A 25,098-nucleotide genomic window follows, 5' to 3' on the forward strand; every position below is an offset into this window, starting at 1 on the left:
CCTGCATGGTCCCAGGGTCTGAGCCGCACGCCTCGGCCGCCTGCCCCTCTCCCCAGGCAGGGGCCTGCCCGTCGGCCCCGCCCCCCACACCGCGGCCACCTGGTGCCACTGCCCAGGGCTCTGGGGTTCCCTGGGGGGAGCGGGCGGGGGCCCTGCAGGCTGCGCGTGTGCACCTGTGTGCAACCATGTGCGCGTGCGCATGCGTGTGCACCTGTGTGCGTCCATGTGCGCGTGTGCAGACACTGGCTCACGGGATCTCCCAGCAGAGCTCCGGGGTGGAAGCAACGCCACGAACCCGCGGGGCGGGGCTGGGGGAGCTGGGGCGGGGCGGGGGTGGGGCACGGGCCAGGGGAGCTGGGAGGGGTCAGGACGGGGAGGATGGGGCGGGGGCCGGGGGAGCGGGGCGGGGAAGGGCTTCCCCGCTGTCCGGGTGAGCCCAACGCCCCCTCCCTGCGCCTCCATTCCCAGTTCCCCCTCCCCAGTGACCAGGCCGCCGGCTACAACTTCTCCTCTCGGGACGGCTTCGCCTGCGTCCCTGGCTCTGCTCGCCTGGGCCCTGCGCCCGCGTGGGAGCCCCGAAGAGCTCCTGGGACCAGCCTGGCCCAGCCCCGGCCATGGCGGCCATCTGGGGAGTGACCAGTGGGTGGAAGACCCCTCTCTCTCTAACTCATTAAAAAAACAAAACAGTGCTTCTGAGACAGACACCAACCGCCCAGAGCTGAGCATGTCCCCCAGCGTCCCCAGCTGCCCAGTCTGGCCACACCACGGCCTCTGGGCAGAGACTGGCACCAGCGTCCGGCCCTGAGCCTCCCTCCCTACCAGCTGGAACACAGGCTCGATGGCTGGAGCTCCGGCGGCTGCCTTAAACCACAGGCGCCCCGCAGCGACGGGGGCGGGAAAACGCAGTGAGAAGGAACCCCCGGCCTCCGCGGCGTCCCTGGCCCCAGCCCACCCGCGGAGCCCCGCGCATGCGCGCGCAGCCGACGGAACTACAACTCCCAAGAGGCCATGCGGCCCCAGACCGGCTCCCCGCGCCCGCCTCCCACGCAGTGGCTGTCGGGATATGTAGTCCCGGCCTCGGCGGCCCTACCTCCCTCCATGTCCTCTGTCCAGTTGCGGCTGCTACTCGTGGGGGAGCTGGGCGAGGTGTAGTAGTCGCCGCCGGGGCTCGTGTCCACGTCCTCCTCCATCGAGCCGGACTTGTGCCGCTTGCTCCTAAAGTCGGGGAAGGAGCAGCTGGTTGCCAAGGAGACGCGGCCGACCGACTTCCGGTTCCGGGGGCGGGGCGAGGTGGCAGGGTGACGCTATCGCGAGACTTCGGCCCGCGAGCTGGGGAGGGGGCCTGGGTTGCGGAGCCGGGGCCGGGAGAGGCCGGGGCGGGGGGCGGGGGGGGGTCCCGGAGCCGGGGCGGGGGGGAAGGCCGGGGGGTCCCGGAGCCGGGGCGGGTGGGGACTCCGGGGGGTCCCAGAGCCAGGGCAGGGAGGGGGTCGGGGGTCCCGGAGCCGAGGCGGGTGGGGGCTCCGGGGGGTCCCAGAGCCGGGCTGGGGGCCGGGGGTCCCGGAGCCGGGGAGGGGCCGAGGCCGACCGCGCGGCCCGCTGGGATGTGGGTCCCTGAGGTCGGGGATGGGGGCATGGGCGGCCGGGGCACCTACCCGCTGGACGAGGTGCTGGGCAGCGTCCGTCTCACGCCGGTGCCGGCCGGGTTCAGGTCGTAGGCCAGGTGCCCCTGCAGCTCCCCCAGGGAGAAGCTGGGTCCGGTTCCGGTCACCACGGGCGCTGCGGGGGGCGGGGCCGTGAGGGGGAGGGGTGGGGGGCGTGGGGCGCAGATGCCCCCGCATGGGGAGCCCCTGGGGACCCCAGCAGTGCGGGGGCCAAGGCTGCCCAGCGAGGAGGTTTAGACACAGCTCCTGAACGGGGGCCATCGGGGCCGTGCGTGGACACTGGGGGACATCGGGGCCATGTGTGTGGACATGGGCCAGTGGGTGGACATCAGGGGACATTGGGGGCCATGAGTGGACATCAGGGCCGTGTGCACCCCGTTGGGCCCCCAGGGAAGGCAGGGGCCCGGGCCAGGAAGGCTGCCCTGGGGTCTCCTGGGGAGGGGTATGACCTTGACCTTGGCTGCCCTCGGGAGCCCCTCCCCCTCCCCCGGGGGCACTCACTCCGCGACACTTGGATGAGCTCGGTGACGCTGAACACGCCCGAGGTGACGAAGCTCTCCTGGAAGTCCGTTGTGTCTGTAACGGGGGCGGGGTCAGCGGGGGGGGAGGTGACGGGCCTCCCCTGCACCCCTGCCCTGCGGGTTTGGACCCATTTCGTGGGCCTGGAGACAGAGGCTGGCTTCGGGGAGAGGGCCTGAGCTGGGCCTGCGACCCCCTAGGCCAGCAGCGTTCAGAGATTGGAAAGTCCCCTACACCCAGTGCGCAGTGTCCACCCACAGAGCGGCACCCGGCAGGGTCCAGCGCACGGGGGAGATGCGGACACAGAGGCCACGCGTGGGCTCCACCCACAGGACACGGCCAGGATGGGGGCTCCATGGGGACAGGAGGGGACACGTGGGGACCGGGGGTGACCGCTCCTGGGGACACGCCTGCCTTGGGGGCCATGGAATGTCCAGCGGCAGAGCCTCCTGTCTGCGCTGCGTGCGCCAGGGCCTGGCCAGGGCCGGCGCAGTGGACCTGGTGCCGCCCCCGCCGCCAGGACAGCAGCGGTAAAGGCGCTGTTCCTCCCCCGGCCACCAGGGGGCAGCACTGCCGCAGCAGGCCGAGGGGCTCCATCCCAGGGCCCTGGTCAGCGCGCCTGGCCCCGAGCAAGGCAGGGCGGTGGCCCGGCCCGGCTGACCGAGCAGGGGAAGTGGTGGTGGCCGCTTCCTGCTGACCAGCCGCCAGCCGCCCAGCTGCCGTCCACGCCCCTCTGCCCGCCCTGGCCGGGGTTTCCTGTTTGTGCAGCACCCCCGGGACCCGGACATGTGGCCTTCAGGGAGGCTCCTGCGGGTCACGGCGGGATGGATGAGTCACCAGGGCCGGGGGCTGCCCTGCTCCCCTGGGGGCACCCCGGTGACCCCGGCGGGAGCCAGCTGGACAAACCCCTATGCAACCACCAATCCCCAGGGAGCCAGGAAAACAAAGGGCTGTGACTGCCGTGCTTTAGGGGCGCAGGAAGGACTGGGAAGGGGGCGTCCGAGCTCGGACTGGGGAGGGCAGGTGGGGACCCTGCAGGCTCTGACCGGAGGGGAGCGGTGGGCAGGCAGGGGCGCGGCCTGGCCCCGGGCTCACTGGCGCTCTCTGGTGGCCGCCGTGGGGAGGCCAGCAGCGGTGACTGATGGTCCATTCTTCTAGCATAACGGCTCAGGCCCCGTCCCATGGGCTGCGGGGTCCCCTGGGGGCTGCAGGCAGGGGCGAGGCTGGGTCCCCCCAACCCGTGGTGCCCACGCCCGCCCGACTCACCCAGCGTGATGGGCTTGCTGTCCTCCTGCTCGGAGCCCATGCCCGCCCGGGGGCTGCCGCTCTGCTCCGTGTCTGCGGGAGAGGGAGGAGGCGGTGGTGACGCGGCCGAGGACCCCTTCTGGCCGGGGGGCGCCCCTGGCCTGCCGCAGACGCGGGGTCCCCGGGGGCTCTGGGCGGCTGGCTGCAGTGCCCGCCGCGCCCTCCCCTGCGTGTTATCTAAAAATATCAGGCTCCTTGGCAGACGCGCCGGGCAGGCAGACGCTGGCTCAGCGCTATCGGCTCCAGCGCCGGCTCCGGCCCCCTCCCGGCCAGGACGGAGGCTGGGGGTGGGGCACAAGGCCGCGCGGACCCCCGGCCCCGCCTGCGCGTCTCCCGGGCCCAAGGTGACAATCCATCACCGTCCGTGCACCTGCCAGACCCTGGCCACCCCTGCAGGCCAGCGAGGGGCCACCCAGGGGGGTCTCGGGGACACAGCCCAAGTCTCAGAAACGCTGGCGTCCATTTATTTTAAAGGGAGAGCGAGAGAGGGAGAGGGAGAGAGAGAGAGAGACAGGGAGAGAGGGGGAGGGATGGAGGGAGAGCGGGAGAGGAGGGCGCCCCAGTGCGCCCCCACCTGGTGGCTCAGCTGTCCCACGGGGGCTCGGCCTGGGCCCAGGGCAGGGCCAGCAGGGGTAGGACCCAGGCGCAGGCGTGGGGTGGGGCAGCCCCGCCAGGCGTTCTCCCCTCCTGCCCACCCCGGGGTCTGTTCCCAGGGGACAAAGACCTCCCGGAAGTCCCGCCTCCGTTTCCTGAACTTTCTTGGTGACGATGTCTCGGGCCTCAGTCCCCTCATCAGGAAAATGGGCTGCGCGGGGGACGGGGGGACGGTGGAGGTGGCGGCGCTCAGAGACCCCGCGCTGCCAGCTGAGTCCCAACCGTGCCGGGAGGGGCTGGGGGGCCGGGCGCTGCTGCTGGACACGGCCCTGGCTGACTGGGCTGGGGCACACTGGGGAGGGTGCCCGCTCGGCCCCAAGCCCTGCTTGGACGGCCGCTCCGCTGGGAAGGGCCCAGCCCGGGCAGCCGGCCGCCGGGCTCCAGGCCTCGGGCACGGGACCCTCTTCCGAAAGCGGCCGTGCCCAGCTGGCGCCCGCGGCTCTGAGCGCAGGCAGGCCAGGCGGGGCCGCGGGCTCACTGTTGCCATCTGTGAAGTGGGCACAGCCCCTGCACCTGCCGCTAGGCTGCTGGGGGCCAGGAGGCAGCCCTGACCCTGACCGTGACCGTGACCTTGGCTAGGGCCATAACATTGTAACAACCTTGGCCAGGGCTGCAACATTGTAACAGTCACAGCGCTACACTGTAGCCGTGGCGATGGGGGAGCCCAACAAACCGGGCCTGGGCGGTGGCCGTGGAGTAGCCCTCGGGATGCCCACGTCTGGCTCTGAGCGCCTGATTCCGGTCCTGGGAAATGCACACTGCGGGGGGCGGGGGGGTCGGAGCTCCTGGCGGCTCCGTCCCGGCCTCGTGGGCCTTCGGGGCCACGGCCCCGACAGCCGAGCCGGAGCGGCCCCGCGTGTGCTGCAGGCCGGAGCCCCGGGGACCCCGTGGGCGGCTCCACGGCCAGCACGGCCTTCCCGGGCGGCTGCGGGCCCTTTGAGAGCCTTGCAGACACACCGGGGGGCCCAGTGCCAGGAAGGTGGGACCCCAACACCTCAGCCCGTGGGGGACCTCAGGGACCCCCGGCCCTGTGGCCCTGCAGGAGTCGCCGCCCCACTCGAGCCTCGGTTTTCCCCATCTGTGAAGTGGGCCTCCGGGCTGGGGAGCTCAGAGAGGGAGGGGCCAGCCGCAGACAGAGCGCTGACTGACAGCTGCCCTGGGTGGGAGAGCCGGTGCCGCCTCTGCCTACAGCCCGCCAAGGCTGCCGCCCCCCTCAAGCAAAGGAACTCAAGTCCCCCCCACAGCCCACGGGCCCCACGCGCCCTGCCCGGCCCCTCCCTCCTCAACTGCACCCCGAGCCTCGCCAGCCCCGTGGATGGGGCCCCCGGCCGTCCCAGCCCCGAGCCCCAACCTGGGCCCACCCAGCTCAGGACCAAGCTTTGGAGGGGGCGGGGCAGGGAGCAGCCAGGGGCTCTGTGGCACGGCCCTGGTGGAGGGAAGGGTCCCCGACAGCTCTCACGTCCAATGCAAAGGCCCTGGGGCCGCATGCGGGGAGCAGAGGCCCGACAGCCGGCCCACAGGGAAGAGAGGGACGGACCGGGGCTGGGAGGGGCCTCACCTCCTCCCGGGAGCCCCGCTGGGGACCCCTGCACCCCCATCTAAGGACCTGGATTCGCTCCCCCCCACGCATGCGCCCGGGAGCACTGGCGATGGCCCCAGCTCCGGGCCCCTGCACACACGCGGGAGCCCTGGATGGAGCTGCTGGCTTCTGCCTGGCCCGGGCCCTGTCTCCCCCCCAACACAAAAAAGTTAAAAATTTTAAAAAGCCAAACGAAGAGGGCGTGCTCGACCCCGCTGACCACCGTGCATGGCCACACACACACACGGGCGCCCTCTGCAGGCCGCGGGGCCCAGGGGCTGGGCAGGGGGCGTCCCTGGGGGGACAGGCGGTCCTGGATCTACCAGCCGCAGTAAGTGGAGCAGCCGGGATTTGAACCCACGCACACGGGCGACGCTGCCAGTGCCACAGCCCTGCCCCCAGCCACCTGTCCAGCGAGGGACCTGCCCCTCCCCCTGGAAGGCTGGACGCTCCGACCTTGGCCTCTGGGCTCCTCTCAGGGAAGCCCCAGCCTGGTCCCCCTGCGCCCACCCCCCGGGGGCGGCCCTGGGTCTATAAATAGACAGCAAACACGCAGAGTCCACCCCGGGCCCTAGGGCCTTTGCACGGCCCGTCCGCGTGTGCACAGCCCCCCCTCGCCAGAGCTCCTGGACCGTCCAGTCGCGGGCCACTTGCTGCCCCCAGGCCTGAGGGGGTCCCAACCCCGGGGCCGCCCCCGGCCTGGCCAGCCGCCGCCCCCCAGCCCCGCGCGCCCCCGCTAGACCCCGGCCCAGACCCCGGCCCAGCCCCCGCCCCAGGCAGGGCCTCCCGGCCGCTGGAGTCTGGGCCGCGGTTTGCAGCTCCCCGCCCGTGCTGGGCCCGCGCCAGGCCCGGGGTCGCTTCCAAGTCCGCCCCGCCCGCCGGACACCGCGGCCGCCCCAGCCGGGCCCAGGCCGCGGCCAGCGAGGCCCCAGCGCCGCGGCCACCCGGGACCCTGGGGCGGGGGGCGGCCGGCCGAGCCCGGGGCGCCGCGGCCCCCGCGTCCACGCGGCCCACGCGAGGCCCGGCCACTGCCCGCTGACGTCACGCCAGGCGGCCATCTTCTCGCCTCCCCCCCTTCCAGATTCTTCTCTGGGCCGCGGCCATTTTGTGCGCTCAGGGGCAGCGCGTGGCCGGGGCCTTGAACGCCGAGCCCACCCGGAGGGGGAGTCCCAGCCCCGCGGCCCCCCCCCAAGCCGAGCGCGGCAGCTCCGTGGGGGAGGAGCGGCTTAGAATAACCCGCTGTTTACACCGCGCGGATTCTTGGCTTCGCCAGCGGGGCCTCGCCCACCCTCCTGGCGGCCCGGAAATGCGCGTGGACGCGGGGCGGGGCGCCCCTCCCCCGGCCCCTCCCCCGGCCCCCTCCCTGGCTCTGGACTGCGCCCCTGGAAGGGCCGCGCCCCTGCCAGCCCCCAGCGCCCCCTCCCCAGCCCGGCCTCGGGGAAACTGAGGCCAGGGGGGCCGGTGGGGAGGAGAGGGGTGGGGAGGGAGCCGCTCTCCCCCCGCTCACCCCCCCAGCCCATGGCAGGGACACAGCTGGGGCTCCCAAGCCTGCATGCAGTAAGTGCACAATAAATGGGGTACAGCAAGGCGGCCGGGACCCCCCAGTGTCCACGGCTGTACCGTGGGGTTGGGAGGGGCGGGGCACTCAGGGCTCCCGGGAGGTCGGGGCGCCAGTCCCGGCCCTGCAGGCCCCGCCCCCACGCCGTCGCCCCTCCTGGCCCAGCCCCCTGCCCTCAGCCCTCCGTGGCTCCCACCTCCCTCGGGGTCAAGCCCAGGTCTCCCAGGACACTGCCCGGCCCCCTTGCACCCAGCGAGGCTCCGTCCTGCCCCAGGGCCCTTGCACGGCTGCGCCAGAGGCCTCCAGCCCCGTCCCCGGAGCCCCCTCCCCTGCTGCTCCTGTCACTGCCTGGCATACAGTAGGCGCTTACTAAACACCGGCCCAGAGGGCGCAGGTGCCGTGGGGGCCGGGCTGACCCCGAGTGCCAGCGTGGCCAGCAGGGGACCCCGGAGCACTGCCCCTTTAAGAGCTGCCCCCGCCGGCCGGCGCCGCCCGGCCTGCTGACGTCAGCGCCTTACACAACCCGGTTACATAAGCTCGGAGCTGGGTCCACGCGGCCGAGCTCGGGTCCACGCGGCCGCGGCCCCTCGCCCGGCTCCGGCCTGGGCCCGGGCAGCGCTGCCCCCATTGCTCCGACGGTGAAACTGAGGCCCTCGGCCACAAGGGGCTTCCCGGGCACGGCCAGGTGTGCAGCCGGCGCTCCATGCGTGCAAGGAGGCTTCAGGTCCTGGACGCCATTGAGCGCCGACTGCATACCCAAGACCCGCCCAGCAGCCCACGGGGCAGGCACCCGGAGCGCTGGTCTGGAGGGGAAATCGAGGCGGGGAGGGGCTTCCCCAAGGTCAAAGCCACGCCCCCTCCCGCCCCCAAGCGGCCCCCAGCCTGGGTCAGGTCTCAGATTACCAGGGAGGGGGCGGGGCTGCACGCGGGGGCGGGGCTTGACGGTGGAGGCGGCGCCCTCTGCCCGCCTCTGGCCTCTGGGCGCTGGCCCTTTAAGGGAGCCGCTGCCCGGGCTTGTCCCCGGGTGACCCCAAGGGGCGGGTGTGGCCGGGAACAAGGAGCCCATTCAGCTGCCTCCGGGCAGCCCACGGGGCGGAGGGAGGCGGGAAGGGGGGGGCACGGGGGGGGGGCAGGAGAGCGCCCCCCAGGCGCTCCCTGGTCCAGCTGCACCCCCAGACCCAAGGGGGTCATGACGCCTCCCTGCAGCCCCTGTGGGGGGCTCCCAGGCCGGGGGTTTGGGGGGTGGGGGACTCCCGGGGCCGGGGGGGGTCTCCCAGGGCCGGGGATGGGGGCTGGGGGGCTCCCGGGGCCGGGGGTTTGGGGGGTGGGGGCTCCCGGGGCCGGGGGTTTGGGGGGTGGGGGCTCCCGGGGCCGGGGGTTTGGGGGCCGGGGTTTGGGGGTGGGGGACTCTCGGGGCCGAGGGGGGCTCCCAGGGCCGGGGATGGGGGTGGGGGGCTCCCGGGGCCGGGGGGGGGTTCCCCGGGCTCACAGACCCCCGCCCAGGACCCTCCGTGCTGTGCCCGGGCACCGCGGCTCACGCGCATGCGTGATGTGGCCACTGCCCCCCCCTCTGCGGGCATCTTCTGGAATGTTCTGGGCCAGGTGCCTGGGCCCAGCCTCCCTGCGCCAGCCAGCGCTCACCTGAGCTTTCTGGACCGGAGGCGGGAAATTCTAGCGCCTGAGCCCTGGAATGTTCTAGAACCCAGCCCGAAATCTCTGGGCCGGTCCTCGGGACCAGAGTCACCCAGGGTGGAGGGCGCTGGGGGCTCCGCGGGGGGCCACGAGCCCCTCCCCCACCCGCCCTGCCGGCTGCCAAGGCTTCGGCCCTGGGGGGGGTCCCGGCTCCACGCGAGCCCACCCAGCACCATCCAAAGCGTCTGGACAGCGGGGGGGGGGGGGGCAGATTCTAGAACGTTCCTCCCCGTCGCCTAACCCCGGGAGCCGTCCTGCCTCAGTTTCCCGTCCTCAGGGCAGCTGCGTCCCCAGTGCCCGCTCCGGCCCCTGCCCAGCTGGACAAGGGGGCTGGGCTGGCCGCTGGGCGTCCCCGGTGCCCTCGGCTGCCCCGGGCTCCCGGGCGCGGGGCCAGTGTGGCAGCTGCTGGGTCGGGGCAGCCACAGGTGCGCAGTCCCCACACCGGCCTGGCCGAGTGGACGGGGGTCTGGGCGGGGCCTCTGCTCCTCGAGGTGGCCCCTCCTTTCTAACCTAACGTTTATGCTCCCTGTGGGGGCTGGCGCTGTGGCCCAGGGGGTTAACGCCCCAGCCTGCAGGGCCCGCATCCCCCAGGGGCGCAGGTTCGAGTCCCGACTGCTCCACTTCCCATCCAGCTCCCTGCTGTGGCCTGGGAGAGCAGTGGACGATGGCCCAGGTGCTGGGGGCCCTGCACCCGCGTGGGGGGACCAGATGGAGCTCCTGGCTCCTGGCTCCGGATCAGCTCAGCTCCGGCCGTTGCGGCCATCTGGGGAGTGACCCAGCAGATGGTAGACCTCCCTCTCCCCTCTCCCCTGTCCCCTCTCCCCTATTTTTATTTATTTATTTTGAAAGGCAGAGTGGACAGTGAGAGAGACAGAGAGAAAGGTCTTCCTCTGCCGTTGGTTCACCCTCCAATGGCCACCACGGCCGGCGCACCGCACTGATCCGATGGCAGGAGCCAGGTACTTCTCCTGGTCTCCCATGGGATGCAGGGCCCAAGCACCTGGGCCATCCTCCACTGCACTCCCGGGCCACAGCAGAGAGCTGGCCTGGAAGAGGGGCAACCGGGACAGAATCCGGCGCCCCGACCAGGACTAGAACCCAGTGTGCCGGCGCCGCAGGCGGAGGATTAGCCTAGTGAGCCGCGGCGCCGGCCATCTCTCTCCCTCCCTCTCTCTCCCTCTCTCCCCCCCTCTCCCCCTCTCCCTCTCCCTCTCTCTCTCCCTCTCCCTGTCTCTCTCCCTCACCCTCTCTCTCCCTCTCCTTCTCTCTCTCCCTCTCCCTCTCTCTCTCCCTCTCTCTCCCTGTCTCTCTCTCTCTCCCTCTCTCTCCCCCTCTCTCCATCTCTCTCTCTCCCTCTCCCTCCCTCTCTCTCCCTCCCTCTCTCTCTCTCCTTCTCTCTCTCTCTCTCTCTCTCCCTCTCCCTGTCTCTCTCCCTCCCTCTCTCCCTGTCTCTCTCTCTCTCCCTCTCCCTCTCTCCCTCCCTCTCTCTCCCTCCCTCTCTCCCTCTCTCTCCCTCACCCTCTCTCTCCCTCTCCCTCTCTCCCTCCCTCTCTCTCTCTCTCTGATAAATGAATGACTCTTGCACAAAGCAGAGGGATGCACGGGCAGGAAGGGGGCGCTCCCCCCCCCACTCCTCTGCGGCTCCGTGAGGTCCCCAGGCCCCCCCAGCCAGCGCCCGCGCCCAGGCTCGCTGCCCCGACAACTGCGGCAAATTCAAAACCCGCCGTTGGAGCGGGAAACGCCCCCTGCCACCCCGCCACTTCCGGTCGCCCGCTGCCCCTGCCTGGCTGAGTGCCTGCTGTATACCCGGCCGTGCAGCCATCACCGGCCTCGAGTGGCCGAGGGCCGGGCCGCGTCTTCGCCAAGGCCGCGTGGCCGGCGAGGGCAGGGGGTGGACGTCGGGACCACCGCCTGCTCTGTGCCTCCAGGGGCCGCGTGCGTCTGGGTGCACGGATGGATGGAGGGACGGACAGACAGACCGCTGGTCCAGCTGGCCGCCCGGCCCCGGGACTGCAGCCCCCGGCCCCCGCCCCTCGCCTCTCTGCCGCCTGCGGGAGCCCCGACACTCACGTCTCGGCCAAGAACTGACCCTGCCTGCTCCCCTCTGGGGTCGGGGGCCGGGGAGAGGGTCCCTGAAGGGAATGCGCATTGATTGAGCGCTTCCTGCATGCTTTTGAGAAACCAGTGGGCCCATCTCAGTCACCCATCTTACAGGTGGGCAAAGCAAGGCTGGCCGAGCAGAGGGCCCCTCCCCCGCTGCACAGCCTCATGGGAGCTCCGCAGGACAGACCCCAGGCCCCCCGAAGCCGGCCCAGAGAGGGCAGAGCTGGGGCCGACCCAGGCCCAGTCCTCGTTCCGCGGCCGCCGCCTCCGGGCTGCCCGCTGTCATGCAGTGCCCGTAGCAAGTTTTAGTTTCTGTTTTTATGGAGTTTGGGCTTTTTCTTCCTTTATATTTTTTTAAGGGCTCCTGGGTTCTCCCCCGGCCCTGGCCCCGGCCCCCTGGGAGCTGTGTGACCCTGGGCTTGTGGCCGGCCGGACGCAGGCCAGAGGCCTCCTGGCTCCGGCGCTGGTAAGAGCCGCCCTGAGTCCATCATGCGGTCACCTGCTGCTCCCCAGTGCCACCCGGGGACCCCCGCCCCCCGGCCCCGGCACCCCGGGCAGACCCCCGCCCACACTGCCGCTCCGGGCACTGGCCCAGGGACGCTGGCCCGGCTCGAGGCGGGAACGGGGCTGGCCCGCGGCGGCGTCAGCAGATGGCCACCATCTGGGCCGGCGGCGCGGGCGGGCTGGCAGCTGCCGGGGCGGGCCTGGCAGCCCCTCCCCCGCCCAGCTGGCGCGGTGCCCGCCCGCGCCAAGAGGGGGTGGGGAGGCCCGGCTGGGCTGCGGCCCCGGGCAGGCGGGCAGCCGGGAGAGCCAGGCCCCACGCCAGCCCCACCGCGGCCCTGGCTGCACGCGAGCCCCGCCCTGCCCGGCTGTGTCGCTGCCCCAGGGCCTTTGCCTGGCTCCATCAGGTCCCCTCTCTGCCTCTGGTCCCCTGGCGCCCTCCCCGGGCCTGGGCATCCCCAGGTGGACGCCAGGGCGGCCGGATCCTGCCCTGGAGCTGCCCGTCCTTGGTCCCGCCCAGCACAAGGAGGCCTCAGATTCCCGGGTGGGGAGCAGCCCCGGGGGCACCTGCCAGGGACGGGGGCGGGGGGGGGAGGCTAGGCTGACCACAGGGACGGCCAAGGAGAGGGAGGCTGAGTCTGTCCCCACGTCCCTGCCCCCACATCTCCGTCCCCATCTCTCCCTGTGTCCCTCTCCCCCCATCTCTGTCCTGTCCCTGTCTCTCTCTCTCGGCCGTGAGGCCCCAGCTCTGATGGCGGCTGTGCCGGGGTGCTGGGGGCAGGGGGCCGCCTTCCACTGATTGGCAGGTGCCCCCCTCCCCGCCCCATGAATCTCGACCCGGGTTGGAGCTTGACCTGCCCCCCCCCCCCGGTCACCGCTGGCCTTCAGGACTTAGAGCCCGGGGTGGGGGGCCCAGGACGGAGGTCAGGAGCTGGGGCACAGCTTGGGGTCCCTGGAGCGTTGGATGAGGGGTTGGGGGTGGCCCAAGGCACGGCTGATGCCCCGCCCCGCTCTGCGTCTAGGGCGGGGCAGAAGAGGTGTCCCCGCCTCCGCCCTCTCCCCAGTGGGGATCCCGGGCGGGCTCAGACCCCGCCTCTGCACCCCGACTTCTCGTCTGTAAAATGGGCGCAGCCACGACTCCCGCTGCGAGAACCGCGGGGCCTCAGAGCAGCGGCGCCGGCGGGGACTGGGGGCCCGGAGCCGGGGGGCCGCCCGCGGGGGCTGGGGAGGGGGTGCGGCGGAGCCCGAGCGCGCGCGCACCTGCACCTGCTGGCCGTTTGCACGGCTCCCCCAGGCCGGGCTCCGGAGCCATCGCTGCTGCCCCCCGGGGGCGCGTGCACAGGCGGCTCATGGGAGTGGAGGAGCCGGGACTCGAACCCAGGCCCTCTGGCTGGAATGCGGCTGACAATGACCAGGGGCAGAGGGGACCATGGGGGCGGGGGTGTCAGCGGCGGGGGGGTCCAGCAGGGATCCCCGGGGGCCCCCGGGGTGGGTGCAGCCCCCCCCCCACGCTCCTGCCAGGCCCGGGATGCACCTGAGCCCACGGAGCCTGTGTGGGCGGGGGAGGGGCGGCACCCGTACTGCTGACTGCGCAGAAAATGCCTCGGAATTTTATCATCAGCGTGGGGTGGGGGCAGCTGGGCTGCCCGGCACAGCCACTGCAGCCCCCAGAGCCCCCGGCCCCCGGCCCCGCCCCCAGAGCCCCCAGCCCCATGCTAGCCCCAGCCCCAGCCCAGCCCCTGCGAGCCCCCAGCCCAGCCCCCTGAGCCCCCAGCCCCAGCCCATCTGTGGCTCACCCGAGGGGCCACGGTCAGGGCAGGGCAGTCCGGGAGGCCCGGCCTGGTCTCCAGCACGGAGGGCAGCCAGGTTGCTCCGGGGGGGGTGGGGGCTGCACCCGGAGCCCCCAGGGTCCCCTTGTTCCCGCCCCAGACCCCAGCCTGCGCCCGGCCGCCCCCTCCCCTCGGGTGGTGCAAACCCATTTCCAGGGGCGCTGAGGCTGCCGTCGCCAGGGTCTGCGCCCCTCGTGCCTGACAGGTGCGGCCCCTCGACCTGTGTGCCCGGGGCAGGCGGGGCCTGTGACATCCGCAGCCCAGGGAGGCGCCCACCGAGCCAGGCCCCCATTCCACCTGCTACACCCACAACCTCAGGGTGGGTGCTGGGCCCACGAGGGGGACGCAGGCCCAGGGGGAAGACGCAGGGATACCTGGCCCAGCCACAGCCCCTACTCCAGGAAGCCAGCCAGGATTCCTCCACGCTGCACCGACCTGGCTGGAACTGGCCAGGCTCTGGGACCCGGCCAGCAGCACCCGCAGGCCCTGGGTGCCCCAGGACTCAGCCGAGCTCAGTCCTCCCCAGGCTGGACCAGGTCACCCCTGCCCCTCGGTCACCCAGCGAAACCCGCCTCCACCCTCTGCACTCAGCCTTTGAGAGCCGCCTCCTTCCTCTGACTCTCCTCACAGGATCTGACAGCCTGGGGCTGGCGCTGTGGCACAGTGGGCTAAGCCACCGCCTGCAGTACCCGCATCCCATTTGGCGCCGGTTCGAGTCCCGGCGGCTCCACTTCCCATCCAGCTCCCTGCTGTGGCCTGGGAGAGCAGTGGACGATGGACCAAGTCCTTAGGTCCTTGCACTCATGTGGGAGACCCGGATGGAGCTCCTGGCTCCAGCCTGGCCCAGCCCCGGCCATTGCAGCCTTTTGTGGAGTGACCCAGAGAATGCAAGACCTGTCTCTCTCTGTCTCTGTCTGTCTCTCTCTCTCTCTCCTTTCTCTAAATCTGCTTTTCAAATAAATAAAAATAAATACATAAGATGCCCTCCTAAGTCTGCCTCCACCCTCAGACCTCCACCACAATCTGCCTCCCCCGTCAGACTTCTGGCGCCACCCGTCCGCCATCCGGCAGGCCCACCCCCTGCCCCACCTCCAAAGCGCACCTGCAGGCGCTCTGGGCTCAGCGCGGCCGCGCCCCCAGCCTGCGCCCCGCCCCCTCACATTCTCATTGGGCCTGTGGCGGCCCCACCCCCGTCCGGCGCGTCCTCATTGGGCCCGGAGCAGCCCCGCCCCCGCCCAGCCCCAGCTCGCGCCCCGCCCCCTCGGGGCTCTCATTGGCCCCGGCGAGGCCTCGCCCCCACCAGGCGCGTCCTCATTGGGCCCGGAGCAGCCCCGCCCCCGCCCAGCCCCAGCTTGCGCCCCGCCCCCTCACGTTCTCATTGGGCCTGTGGCGGCCCCACCCCCGTCCGGCGCGCCCTCATTGGGCCCGGAGCAGCCCCGACCCCGCCCTGCCCCAGCTTGCGCCCCGCCCCCTCGGGGCTCTCATTGGCCCCGGCGAGGCCTCGCCCCCATCAGGCGCGTCCTCATTGGCCCCGGCGAGGCCCCGCCCCCGGCGCGGACTCACCCGGCTCCCGCACGAAGTAGGCCAGGTATAGGTCCAGCTCCTTGACCGCCACGCCGATGTGGTGCGGCTGCACGCACAGCACGGGGTGGCCGCACTGCGCCGCCTTGACCAGCCGCTCGCCGTCCGTGCTCTCCAGCGGGATGCCCTTGAACAGGATGACCATGACCAGGTCCAGCCGCCACACCTTGTCGGCCTGGCGCAGGCAGTCGATGCGGCGCATCTTGCCCTTCTGGTCGGGGTTGGACAGCACGCAGCCCGGCGGCTTCTTGCCCGTGACGGCCAGCACGAAGTCCTCGCGGCACTCGGGCCGGATGTCCTTGCGCAGCTTGGCCAGCAGGCGCGACGCCCACTTCTGCTTGACCTCGGGCTTCTCGCCCAGCAGCTCGTCCTTCACGGCGCGCTCCTCGTCCCGCGACATCCGCTTCTCGTGCTTCTTGAAGTACTTGCGCTTGCGCGCCTGCAGGTTGAACCAGGTGTAGGCGAAGGCGCGCACGTGCGGCAGCAGCGCCTCGATGAACGGGTGGAACTCATCCTGCAGGGACAGCGGGGTCAGCGGGGCTGGGCCGAGACCCCGCCCGGGCCGGAGACCCCCGCCCGGCCCGACAGACCCCGCCCAGCCCGCTCCCCGACGGCCCCCGCACGGCCCAGCCCCCCGGAGACCCCCGCCCGGCCCGACGGACCCCACTCGGGCCAGAGACCCCACCCGGGCCCTGGCCACCCCGTCCGCCCGCTCCCCGACGACCCCCCGCCCGGCCCAGATCCCTGGAGACCCCGCCCGGGCCAGAGACCCCACCCGGGCCCCGTAGACCCCGCCCAGGCCTGGAGACCCCGCTCAGCCCGCTCCCCGACGGCCCCCGCACAGCCCAGCCCCCCGGAGACCCCCACTCTGCCCGACAGACCCCACCCGGCCTGCTGCCCGATGGCCCGCATGACCCAGCTGTCCTGCGACCCCACCCAGCCCACTCCCCAACGGCCCCAGCACGGCCCAGCCCCCCGGAGCCCCCACCCAGGCCTGGAGACCCCGTCTGGCCCGCTCCCCGACGACCCCCCACCCGGCCCGACGGACCCCACTAGGGCCAGAGAGACCCCACCCGGCCCAGCCCCCCGGAGACCCCACCTGGGCCAGAGACCCCACCCGGGCCCCAGAGACCCCCGCCCGGCCCGCTCCCCGACGGACGGCCCCTGCCCTGCCCAGCTCCCCGGAGACCCCTGCCCAGGCCCGGAGACCCCCACCCGGCCCACTCCCCAACAAACGGACCCCGCCAGGGCCCAGTCCCATGAGGGCCTGTGGGGGCACCCAGGAGGGTCCAGAAGGGGGGGGTCAAGGCCAAAGGTCACGAGGACCAGTTTTGTATGATGTTTCACGAGGCAGAGACAGAGAGCTCCCCGATCCAGGGTTCACCCCCAAAATGCCCGCAGCAGCCGGGACGGGGCCAGGACAAAACCAGGAGCTCCATCCGGGACCCCCGGGGCGGCAGGGCCTGAGCACTTGACAACCTCACTGTGGCCTCCTGAGGAGCTGGGGCCCCGGCTCCAATCCAAGGACCCGGAGGGGGACGTCCTCCACCACCAGGCCCGTGCCCGCCCCAGCTGGGACCCCAGCACGCAGGCAGAGCGAGCTGTCCCTGGGACGCCCTGGCCCCACGGCACCGCTGGCGAAGGCGGAGGCCGGAGGCCACCTGCCCTCCGCCCCTGGCCGTCTGCCCCGCCCCTGGCCATATGCCCCGCCCCCGGCCGTCTGCCTCGCCCCCTTCCCCTGGCTGCTCTCTGGGTCCCAATAAAGCTTTATGGACAGCAGCTGTGGACACTCAGGCTGCAAACCCTTCCTGGACCTAACACTGCTGGGTCTCCTGGAGCCTCGGGCAGGGCTGAGCAAACAGTGGCGCTCAATCGATGCGGGGAGAAACCGGGAAGGGCGAACGGCACTGACAGAGGGGGCGGGGCTGGCGCCATGGACCCCCTGTGCTGATGAGATCGCAGAGGCCGGCCGGGACCCCCGCGCCCCCGAGCCCTTGCCCCCTTATCTGGCCCAGGGAGCGCGAGAGGCCTGGTGGGACCCGGCTCGGATCCCCTGAGGGCTGGGACCCCCCCACCGCGCACCTGGGCGCCGCCCCCCTTGGGCCACCCCCAGGCGTCACCCGCGGTCTGGAAATAGCCCCTGGCCGGGCCAGGGGCGGGGGGCGGCCCCCTCGCCAGGACGCCCTGAGCCTGCGTCCCTGGCCGGACCTCAGGGCCTCGGCCACTGCCCAGCCCAGGCGGGGACTGGAGTGCACCGAGCATGGATCCCGAGCACCCCCGAGCGCTGCCCTGCAAGGCCCTCCGTGGTTGTCGGGGGCCGAGGGCAGGGCGGGGCCACTGCGTATTTCAGAGGCGACCACAGAGCTGAAACGGGGGAGCCACCGTTGCACCCATTGTCTGGAGGGGGAGACTGAGGCACGGCCAGGACGGAGCTGGGCTGGGGCTGGACTGGGGGCCTCTGTCCTGATGCCTGCTCCCCCCACCCCAGCCCCACCGAGACCTCCGGCTGTGGGAGGTTGGCCCGCCGGTTCAGCGAGACAGTCCCTCCCCCACACGCCGCCCCCCCCCCCCCGCGCAACCCCCAGAGGATGCCCGTGGCGTCCGCCGGGGCTGCTCAGGCTCGGGAGGGCCCCGGACCGGGCTGGACCCCGAGAAAAAAGGAGCCCAGCCGCCTCCAGGGAGCCTTCGGGGGTCACCCCTCCCCGGGCCCCCATCACCAGTGACCGGGGCAGCACAAAGGAGAGAGAACGCTCAATGCAATGAGTTCGGCCGCGGCAGCACTTATTTGGCGCCTGCTGCATGCCAGGCGCGACTCAGGGTAGACAGAAACAACCCCCCCCCCGCCGCCCCGCCCCGTGCATGTGGGGGAGAGACGGGGCCCAGGGCTCGGAGGTCCACGCGGGGAGAGGTGCTCGTTGAGCGCCTACTGCATACCAGGCCCTGTGCCCAGTGTGCCCCACAGGCCTCCTGGGAGGCTGTGACCCCCACTCAAGGTCGGGGAAGCGTCGGTGGGCGGGGCCGGTGGGCGGGGCGGGAGATGCGGGATCCAGGTGCGGGCAGCGGGGCCGGGCAGGGTTTCCTGGGCATTGGCTGGGGGCAGGGAGGGCGGGGGGCGGGAGAGAGAGAGACAGGAGAGAGGGAGAGAGAGAGAGACAGGGAGAGAGGGAGAGGAGAGAGAGAGAGAGAAAGAGGGAGGGGGGAGAGGGAGAGACAGGGAGAGGGAGGGGGAGCGCGCAGGCCAGATCGCTGACTCGGCCGGAATCCCGCCTGCTTCCCGGGCGCCCGGCCCGGTGCGAAGCGTCCTCCGCCGCAGTCGGGGGGGCGGGGCCTGCGTCTTTTTGGGGCACAGACTCCGAGGCCGGCAGGCCCACGGTGTGGGGCGCACAGGGAGCCCCGAGCCGGCCTCTCCCCAGCGCGAGGGGCTGCGGCGGCGGGCGGGCGCTGGCTCCTGGAGGACCCCCGCCCGAGTGCCCGCGGGAGCCCGCGCTGGACCTGGACGCCCCCCCCCCGCCTCGCCGGCCGAAGCCCTGTGCCCCGCGGCGGAGGCCGGGCCGCTCTGCCTCAGTTTCCCCCGCCAGGAGATGCCCGCGCGCCGGGGGCCAGGACCTTGCCGGGAGGGCCGGGCCCGGGCCCAGGGAATCCTGGGCGCCGCCGCCAAGATGGATTTGGCCCCAAACCCGGAATAAGAAACGTGGCGGTGACGCGGGCGGGCGGGGGGGGGGGGGTGCTCGGTCCGCCCGCGGGGAAAAGTGAGAAACGGCCGGGCTAGCCAGCGGCCTCCGGGGCACGGGCGCCCAGAATCCCGGGCTGAGGGAGCTATTCCAGGTCGGGCTCAGGTCGTGAAACTAGATGGGGAGAGACAGAGAGGGAGAGAGAGAGGGAGGGGGGGAGAGAGAGAGGGAGAGAGAGAGAGGGAGAGAGAGGGAGAGAGGGAGAGAGAGGAAGAGAGAGGGAGAGAGAGGGAGAGAGAGAGAGAAAGAGAGAGACAGAGAGAGGAAGAGAGAGGGAGAGAGAAGGAGAGAGGGGGAGAGAGAGAGAGAGAGGGAGAGAGAGACAGAGAGAGGGAGAGAAGGGGAGAGACAGAGAGAGGGAGAGAGGGGGAGAGAGAGAGAGGGAGAGAGAGGGGGAGAGAGGGAGAGAGAGGAAGAGAGAGGGAAAGAGAGGGAGAGAGAGAGAGAAAGAGAGAGAGAGACAGAGAGAGGGAGAGAGGGGGAGAGAGAGAGAGGTAGAGAGAGGGGGAGAGAGAGGAAGAGAGAGGGAGAGAGAGAGAGAAAGAGAGAGACAGAGAGAGGAAGAGAGAGAGAGACAGAGAGAGAGAGGAAGAGAGAGAGACAGAGAGAGGGGAGAGAGAGAGAGGAAGAGAGAGGGAGAGAGGGGGAGAGAGAGAGAGGGAGAGAGAGGGAGAGAGGGGGAGAGAGAGAGAGGTAGAGAGAGGGGGAGAGAGAGGGAGAGAGAGGAAGAGAGAGGGAGAGAGAGAAGGAGAGAGAGGGAGGGAGAGAGAAGGAGAGAGAGGGAGAGAGAGAGGGAGAGAGAGGAAGAGAGAGGGAGAGAGAGAAGGAGAGAGAGAGGGAGAGGGACAGAGAGAGAGGGAGACAGGGAGCGGGAACTGGGAGACCAGGATGAGAAGGTGGCTGGGGCCGGTGTGGGGGGGTCTGCCCTCCAGCCAGAGGTCCCAGACAAGCGGGGGCAGGGGAACCCCACCCCGAGCCCTGTCTGCACGTGGCCCTGGGGGTTCTGGGCGCAGCAGCAGAGGAGGCCCTGCGCACTCTGGGTTGGGGGCTGCTGGGCTGGAGCTGCCCCCGTGCCCGCAGCCCTGACCCGGGGAATTCCAGGCCGTGGGGGCAGCTCCGAGCCTCCCAGGAGGCCTGGGGAGCTTGGGACCCCCCCAGCCTGTCCAAGGTCGCTGGGCAGCTGGCCCTGGATCCCAGCCTGTCGGGCGACCCCTCCCCAAAGGCTGCTCAGAGAGGGGCAGTGAGGCCCGGGGGGTGGACAAAGCCTTGTCCAAGGTCACCCAGGGCTCTATCAACACCGCACCCCCCCAGGAACTCCGCAGGGGCGGTAGCTGGAGGGAGGCACTGTGGGAGACCCCTGCCCACCCCTGTAGCCCAGTGCTCCCTGGAGGCCTCGCTGCCCCCCCCAGCACCTGCCTTAGCCCTTACATTCCTGCAGGGAAACTGAGGCGGGAACCCCAAGTCCTGAGCACGCGCAGCACAGCCGGGTCGGATCCGGTAGAACAGAGCCTGTGGCCCTGGGGGGCATAGGTGACCCCAGGGAGGGCGCCTGGGTGGGGCGGTGCCCCCTCCCCACACCACCCCTAAGGCACCCCCACCCCCCGCCTGGGCCATTGCACAAGGCTCAGCCCCAGGCGGTCTGGGAGTGCGGCCAGGGGTGAGAGGGAGGCGAGCGGGCAGGGGCAGGTGCGGGGCGCGGGCAGGGCGGCCAGCGCCGCAGTGCCCGGGCCAGACCTTGGGCGCGAGCGCGCGCGCGCGCGCGCGCGGCCTCCCGGGCTCCTCCCCAGCGGCGGCTCAGGAATCTCCAATCGATGCGGCGAAAAGACCGGGTCTGGGGGCGGTTGGCGCGGAGGGCGGGGGGACCCCGAGCCGGGACGTCCGAGAGCCCCCCCCCCCCAACTTCGCGCCCCCCCTCCCCGTCCCGCACACGTGGGGGGAGAGGCGGCGCGCGCTGCGGTGCCCCGGGCTCAGCTGGGGCTGGGGGTGCACGCAGGGGTCTTGGCGGGGGCAGATCCCTGCGGGGCGCCCCTGGGCCCCTTGCCACCGCGGGGCGGGGAGCGCGGCGCGCGGGGGAGCCTGCAGCGTCCGCGAGAGCGAGCCAGCTCCGGGGCGCGGGCGGGGGCCGGGCTGCGGGCTCTGCGCGAGGGTCCGGGCTGCGCGCGGGGCGCAGGGGCGCCCGGGCCCGCGGAGGGGGCGCCCCGGCCTGGGTTGGCGGGACCGACGCGCGCCTTTTTTTTTTTCCCCCGTCCCGCCTCTTTCGGGTTTCAAAACTCCGGGTGCAGGGTGCGGGGGGCGCGGGCCCGGGGCGCGGCGTACCTGGGTCAGGCAGAGCGGGGACGAATACATCCCGGGCGCGGCGGGAGGCGGGAGGCGCAGGCCGGCCGGAGCGGGCGCGTTGAACTCACTGACTCATTTCCAGGCCCCCCCCCCCCCCGCCCCGCGCCGCCTCCCCCGCCGCCTCCCCGCCCTCGCTCGCCGGCTCCCCAGCGCCCGCCTCCCGCCCGCCCTCTCCCGCTCCTGCTCCCTTTCCTGCCCCCTCCTCCGGCGGCTCCCCCCCCCCCCGGTCTCCCCCTGCAACTTTCGCAGCGAGGAGGGCGGGTGGAAAGCGCCCCCCACGCCCGCGAGCCCCCGTCCCGGCCGGAACCACGGATTCCCAGCGCCAGGGGGGAGACGGGGGCCCGGCCGGCCAGGGACACGCGGGACGGACGGCGCTGGGTGCCAGGCCACCCAGCCAGGCGCAGGGGCAAAGGCAGCAGCCACGGAGCCCTTGCTGGACACGGAGGGACCGGGGCGGGCTTTTTTTTTTAAGCACCCCCCCCCAGCTCCGAGCTGGCCGGGAAGTTGGAGAACCGAGCCAATGCGGGGGGGGGGGGTGAAGTGACGTGTGCAGAGCCCGGCGCGCCACTTTCCCCTTAAAGATGTAGGCCCGGGGCACCCGGCTGCCCCCAGAGCCGCCCGGCCCTCGGCAGGAGGACCCCCAGCGGGCACGGGGGAGGGGTGGGCGCAGCCGGACTGGGTCCCCACTCTCCGGCCGAAGCCCCTGCTCCACGGATAAACCTTTCTCCACTGACTCCCCCTGGGGGGCCCCCGGCCCATTTCACAGACCCAGAAACCGAGCCCCGGGGCCAAAGGCCCTTTCCTGTGGCACAGACCCGGCCCCCTGAGCTGGGGCAGGCGCGTGGCGACCTCTGCCTCCCCAGCCTGGCGCCCAGGCTGCCCCGCGGTCACCTCCACCTGGGGAGGGGATGTCCTCTCCGAGCGGCCCCCCAGGATGAGGACCCAGGCAGCCTGGACCTTCTGCCCCAGCCCCACGCATTCCCAGGGAGGGCAGCCCGGCTCCAGCTCTGTCCCCGGCCCTGGCCCTGGCCCTGGCCCCAGCCCTGTCCATGGCCTGAGCCCTGGCCCTGCCTCTGGCCCCATCCCTGTCCCTGGCCCCGTCCCTATCCCTGTCCCTGTCCCCGACCCCATCCCTGGCCCTGTCCCTGTCCCTATCCGTGGCCCGAGCCCTGTCCCCGTCCCTGGCCCCAGCCCCATCCCTGCCCCTGTCCCTATCCCCGGCCCCATCCGTGGCCCGAGCCCTAGCCCTGGCCCTATCCCCAGCCCTGTCCCCGTCCCTATCCGTGGCCTGAGCCCTAGCCCTGGCCCTGGCCCCAGCCCTGTCCCTGGCCCCGTCCCTGGCCCTATCCCCGGCCACAGCCCCATCCCTGTCCCTGTCCCTGTCCCTATCCCTGGCCCCATCCATGGCCCGAGCCCTAGCCCTGTCCCCGTCCCTATCTGTGGCCCCAGCCCTGTCCCCGACATCCCCCGTTCTCAGAGTCCTCGGCTCCACTGCTGCACACGCTGGGCACCGGGGCTGGCCTGGCTGCTGACACGCGTGGGCCCACACCGCAGCGCCTGGTGCCACTCCCAGCCCCGCACCCGGGAGGCAGCGGCCAGGGCCCAGCGCCGGTGTCTCCCCACCTCTTAGCCTCCGCCTGGCCCGGCCCCGTCTGCTGCTGGCATTTGGGAGTGAACCAGCGCACAGCCGCGCTGTCTCTGCCTTTCAGGTCGATAACAAAATAAATGTAAAAAAAAAAAAAAAAAAAAAGGCCAGGCCCACCCACTACGCCGCAGGGTGGGGGAGGGGCGGAATCCAGGTTTAAAACGCCAAGACCACGCATGGCGAACACGGAAAACATGGAGGTGTAGACGCTGGAGCCGGCGTGGGGCCACCCCCCACCCCGGGAACCCCAACCGCTCCGCCACCTGCACCCCGCTTTCCTGAGTCCTCGTCCTTTGTCGGGAGCGGTCCCTGCCGCGCACAGTAGGGCCACGGGCGCAGAGTAGGGCCATGGGCGCCCAGGGCCACCGCGGGGCGGCAGCCTCACCGCCCGGCTGGCCCTCCCACGGACACTCGGTGCCCGGCACCCGGGGGCTTCTCAAAGGCCCATCGGTGGATCTGGCCGGGAAGGCGGGCACCTGATTCGAATCTGGGCCCCGTCTGGCTCGTCTGGCAGTTTCTAGAAAGTTCTCTTCCCTGTGAGTGTCCCAGACACAGGTGCATGGGGGGGCGGCGGCCACCGAGCTGTCCCCGGGGCCCAGAGCTGTGGCCCCTGCATGCGCCCCGGCCGGACAGAGGCAGCGGCCCAAGCCCAGAGGCTCCCAGCTGGGGGCAGAGAGATTCCCTGGACACCGGGGGTCCTGCTCCCTCGCGAGCTGGGACCTAAGTGTCCCCACGGCCCCGCCAGTGCCCCGAGAAGCAGTCTCGGCGGAGACCCCCAGCCGGTGCCGCGTTGGGATTTTTGAAAGGAAACCTATGCATGGCTTCTGGAAAGATCCACGTGGTCCCGCGGCACGTGTGTCCTCCGTGAGGGCAGACACGCACACGGATGCCCCTCGCGAGCCTGCGGAGGGCACGGCGTGGCCTGCGGCACATCCGCACCGCAGGACAAGCCTGAGCTGGGAGCAGCTGGGGGGCATGGAGGCTGCGGGGGCGGCGCCGGCACAGAGGGGCCACGCGGGCTGCGCCAGGCCTGGACACGGAGGCCCCGCTGTCAGGAGGCAGAGGTGGGCATACACGCGGCACACACGTGGCACACGGGCACACACTATGCTCATCACTGCCTCTCTCCAGGGCACCCACGGCTCCGTGGACTCCTCGGGCGCCACTCCAGGCACCCATGGGGCCATGGCACAGCCCCGGCCACACTCGGGCTCCAGGCCTCGGCGCCTCCTCCCCCGCCAATGCCCCCCGGTTCCTGGTCCTGCAGGGAGGGGGAGGGGGTGTGGGCGCACCTGCGTGTGCACCTGTGTGGGAGGAGTTAGGCTGTGTCCTGGGCTCACCAGGGTGGCCCCACCAACAGGCCCGATGCAGCGCGGGCACGCGGGCGGGCTGGCGATGGCACGGGTCCTAGGGGGAGGGGTGTGCTGGGACGGGGCGGGGGAGAAGGGGCTGGGACGCCGAGGGGAGGGGCGGGTGGGGGCGCCCTGCGGGCCGTTCCGCTTCCTTCCCGACGGGCGGGGCGGTGGCGGCCGGGCCTCTGCCTTTCTGTTTAGGAAATTATGTAAAACTCACCGCGGTGGGGGCGGGGCGCCGCGGGGATTCCCCTGGAGGCGACGCTGGGGGCGGCGTCTGGGCGCGCCTCGGGCGTCCCCGGTGCCGTGGGGCGCCTGGGGGGAGACCCTCGGCCACCCCCTGCGCCCGACCAGGCCCCCGCGCCCCCGCGGCCGCCCTCCCTTCGGGACCCTCTCGGCCGCAGAGGGAGGGGGCACCCCGGCGCCCCGCCCCCCTCCGGGCAGGTCCCCGCGCACGCGCAGCCACTGGCGAGCGACGTCGCGCGCGCGCGCGCCCCGGGCTCTCGGCCCGGCGCCACCTCGCGCCCGAACCTCGGGCCGGGATCACCTCCGGGCGCGCGGTGCGGGAGGCGGCGGCGGCCTGGGCTGCACAAAGGCGCGGGAGAGTCCAGCGCTGCCCCTGCGGCCCGGGCACAGGGACCAGGCCCCAGGAGGGGCGGGGGCGAGGGGAGGCGCGGGGACACCCCCCCCCCCCGGCCCAGGGACGCTCCGCGGCAGACTCGCGCACCCGGCGGTCCCCCGCCGCCGGCACAGGGCGACACCCCCCGGTCACCCGGGGACACACGGCAGACACGCGGGAACCCGCGCAGACCGACCCTGTCCCGTGGCCACGCAAAGGTGCGACACGCACACAACACGCAGCACGTGGGTGCGCAGACCCCCGCACAGACGCGGGACCGCCCCGGGACCCCCGCGCTCCCCCCGCCTGGGAGCCCAGGCCCACACTCCGCGCCGCCGTGCACCGCCCCCCCCCCCGGTAGCGCAAGCCCCGACCTGGGCCCCCCGGCGCAGAGCCCTCAGCCCCCCGGCCTGGGGCGCGCAAGGCTGCGAC

The 25,098-nt window shown here is 72.4% G+C and overlaps 1 protein-coding gene across 5 annotated transcripts in view; it reads right to left on the reverse strand.

The window, feature by feature from the left end:
* The window catches only part of NFIC (nuclear factor I C), a 34,670-nt gene that overhangs the window by 8,650 nt on the left and 922 nt on the right, over positions 1-25,098 (reverse strand). For 2 of the 5 annotated variants that reach the window (XM_070058618.2, XM_070058616.2), the window contains exons 1-6: positions 21,030-21,188; positions 14,965-15,496; positions 3,447-3,518; positions 2,163-2,237; positions 1,653-1,776; positions 1,091-1,215 (exon numbers count right to left, since the gene is read on the reverse strand). In XM_070058618.2, the coding sequence (XP_069914719.1) occupies positions 1,091-1,215; positions 1,653-1,776; positions 2,163-2,237; positions 3,447-3,518; positions 14,965-15,496; positions 21,030-21,059 (958 nt within the window). In that variant the 5' untranslated portion in view covers positions 21,060-21,188. Of the gene's footprint in view, positions 1-1,090; positions 1,216-1,652; positions 1,777-2,162; positions 2,238-3,446; positions 3,519-5,697; positions 6,375-14,964; positions 15,497-21,029; positions 24,225-25,098 lie in introns of those variants that run through there. The other 3 variants (XM_070058617.2, XM_089315300.1, XR_016222488.1) reach the window with 3 other exon arrangements.

This window comes from Oryctolagus cuniculus, chromosome 16 (assembly GCF_051225735.1).
Source record: "Oryctolagus cuniculus isolate XC-2025 breed Fujian yellow rabbit chromosome 16, ASM5122573v1, whole genome shotgun sequence".
NCBI lineage: Eukaryota > Metazoa > Chordata > Mammalia > Lagomorpha > Leporidae > Oryctolagus > Oryctolagus cuniculus.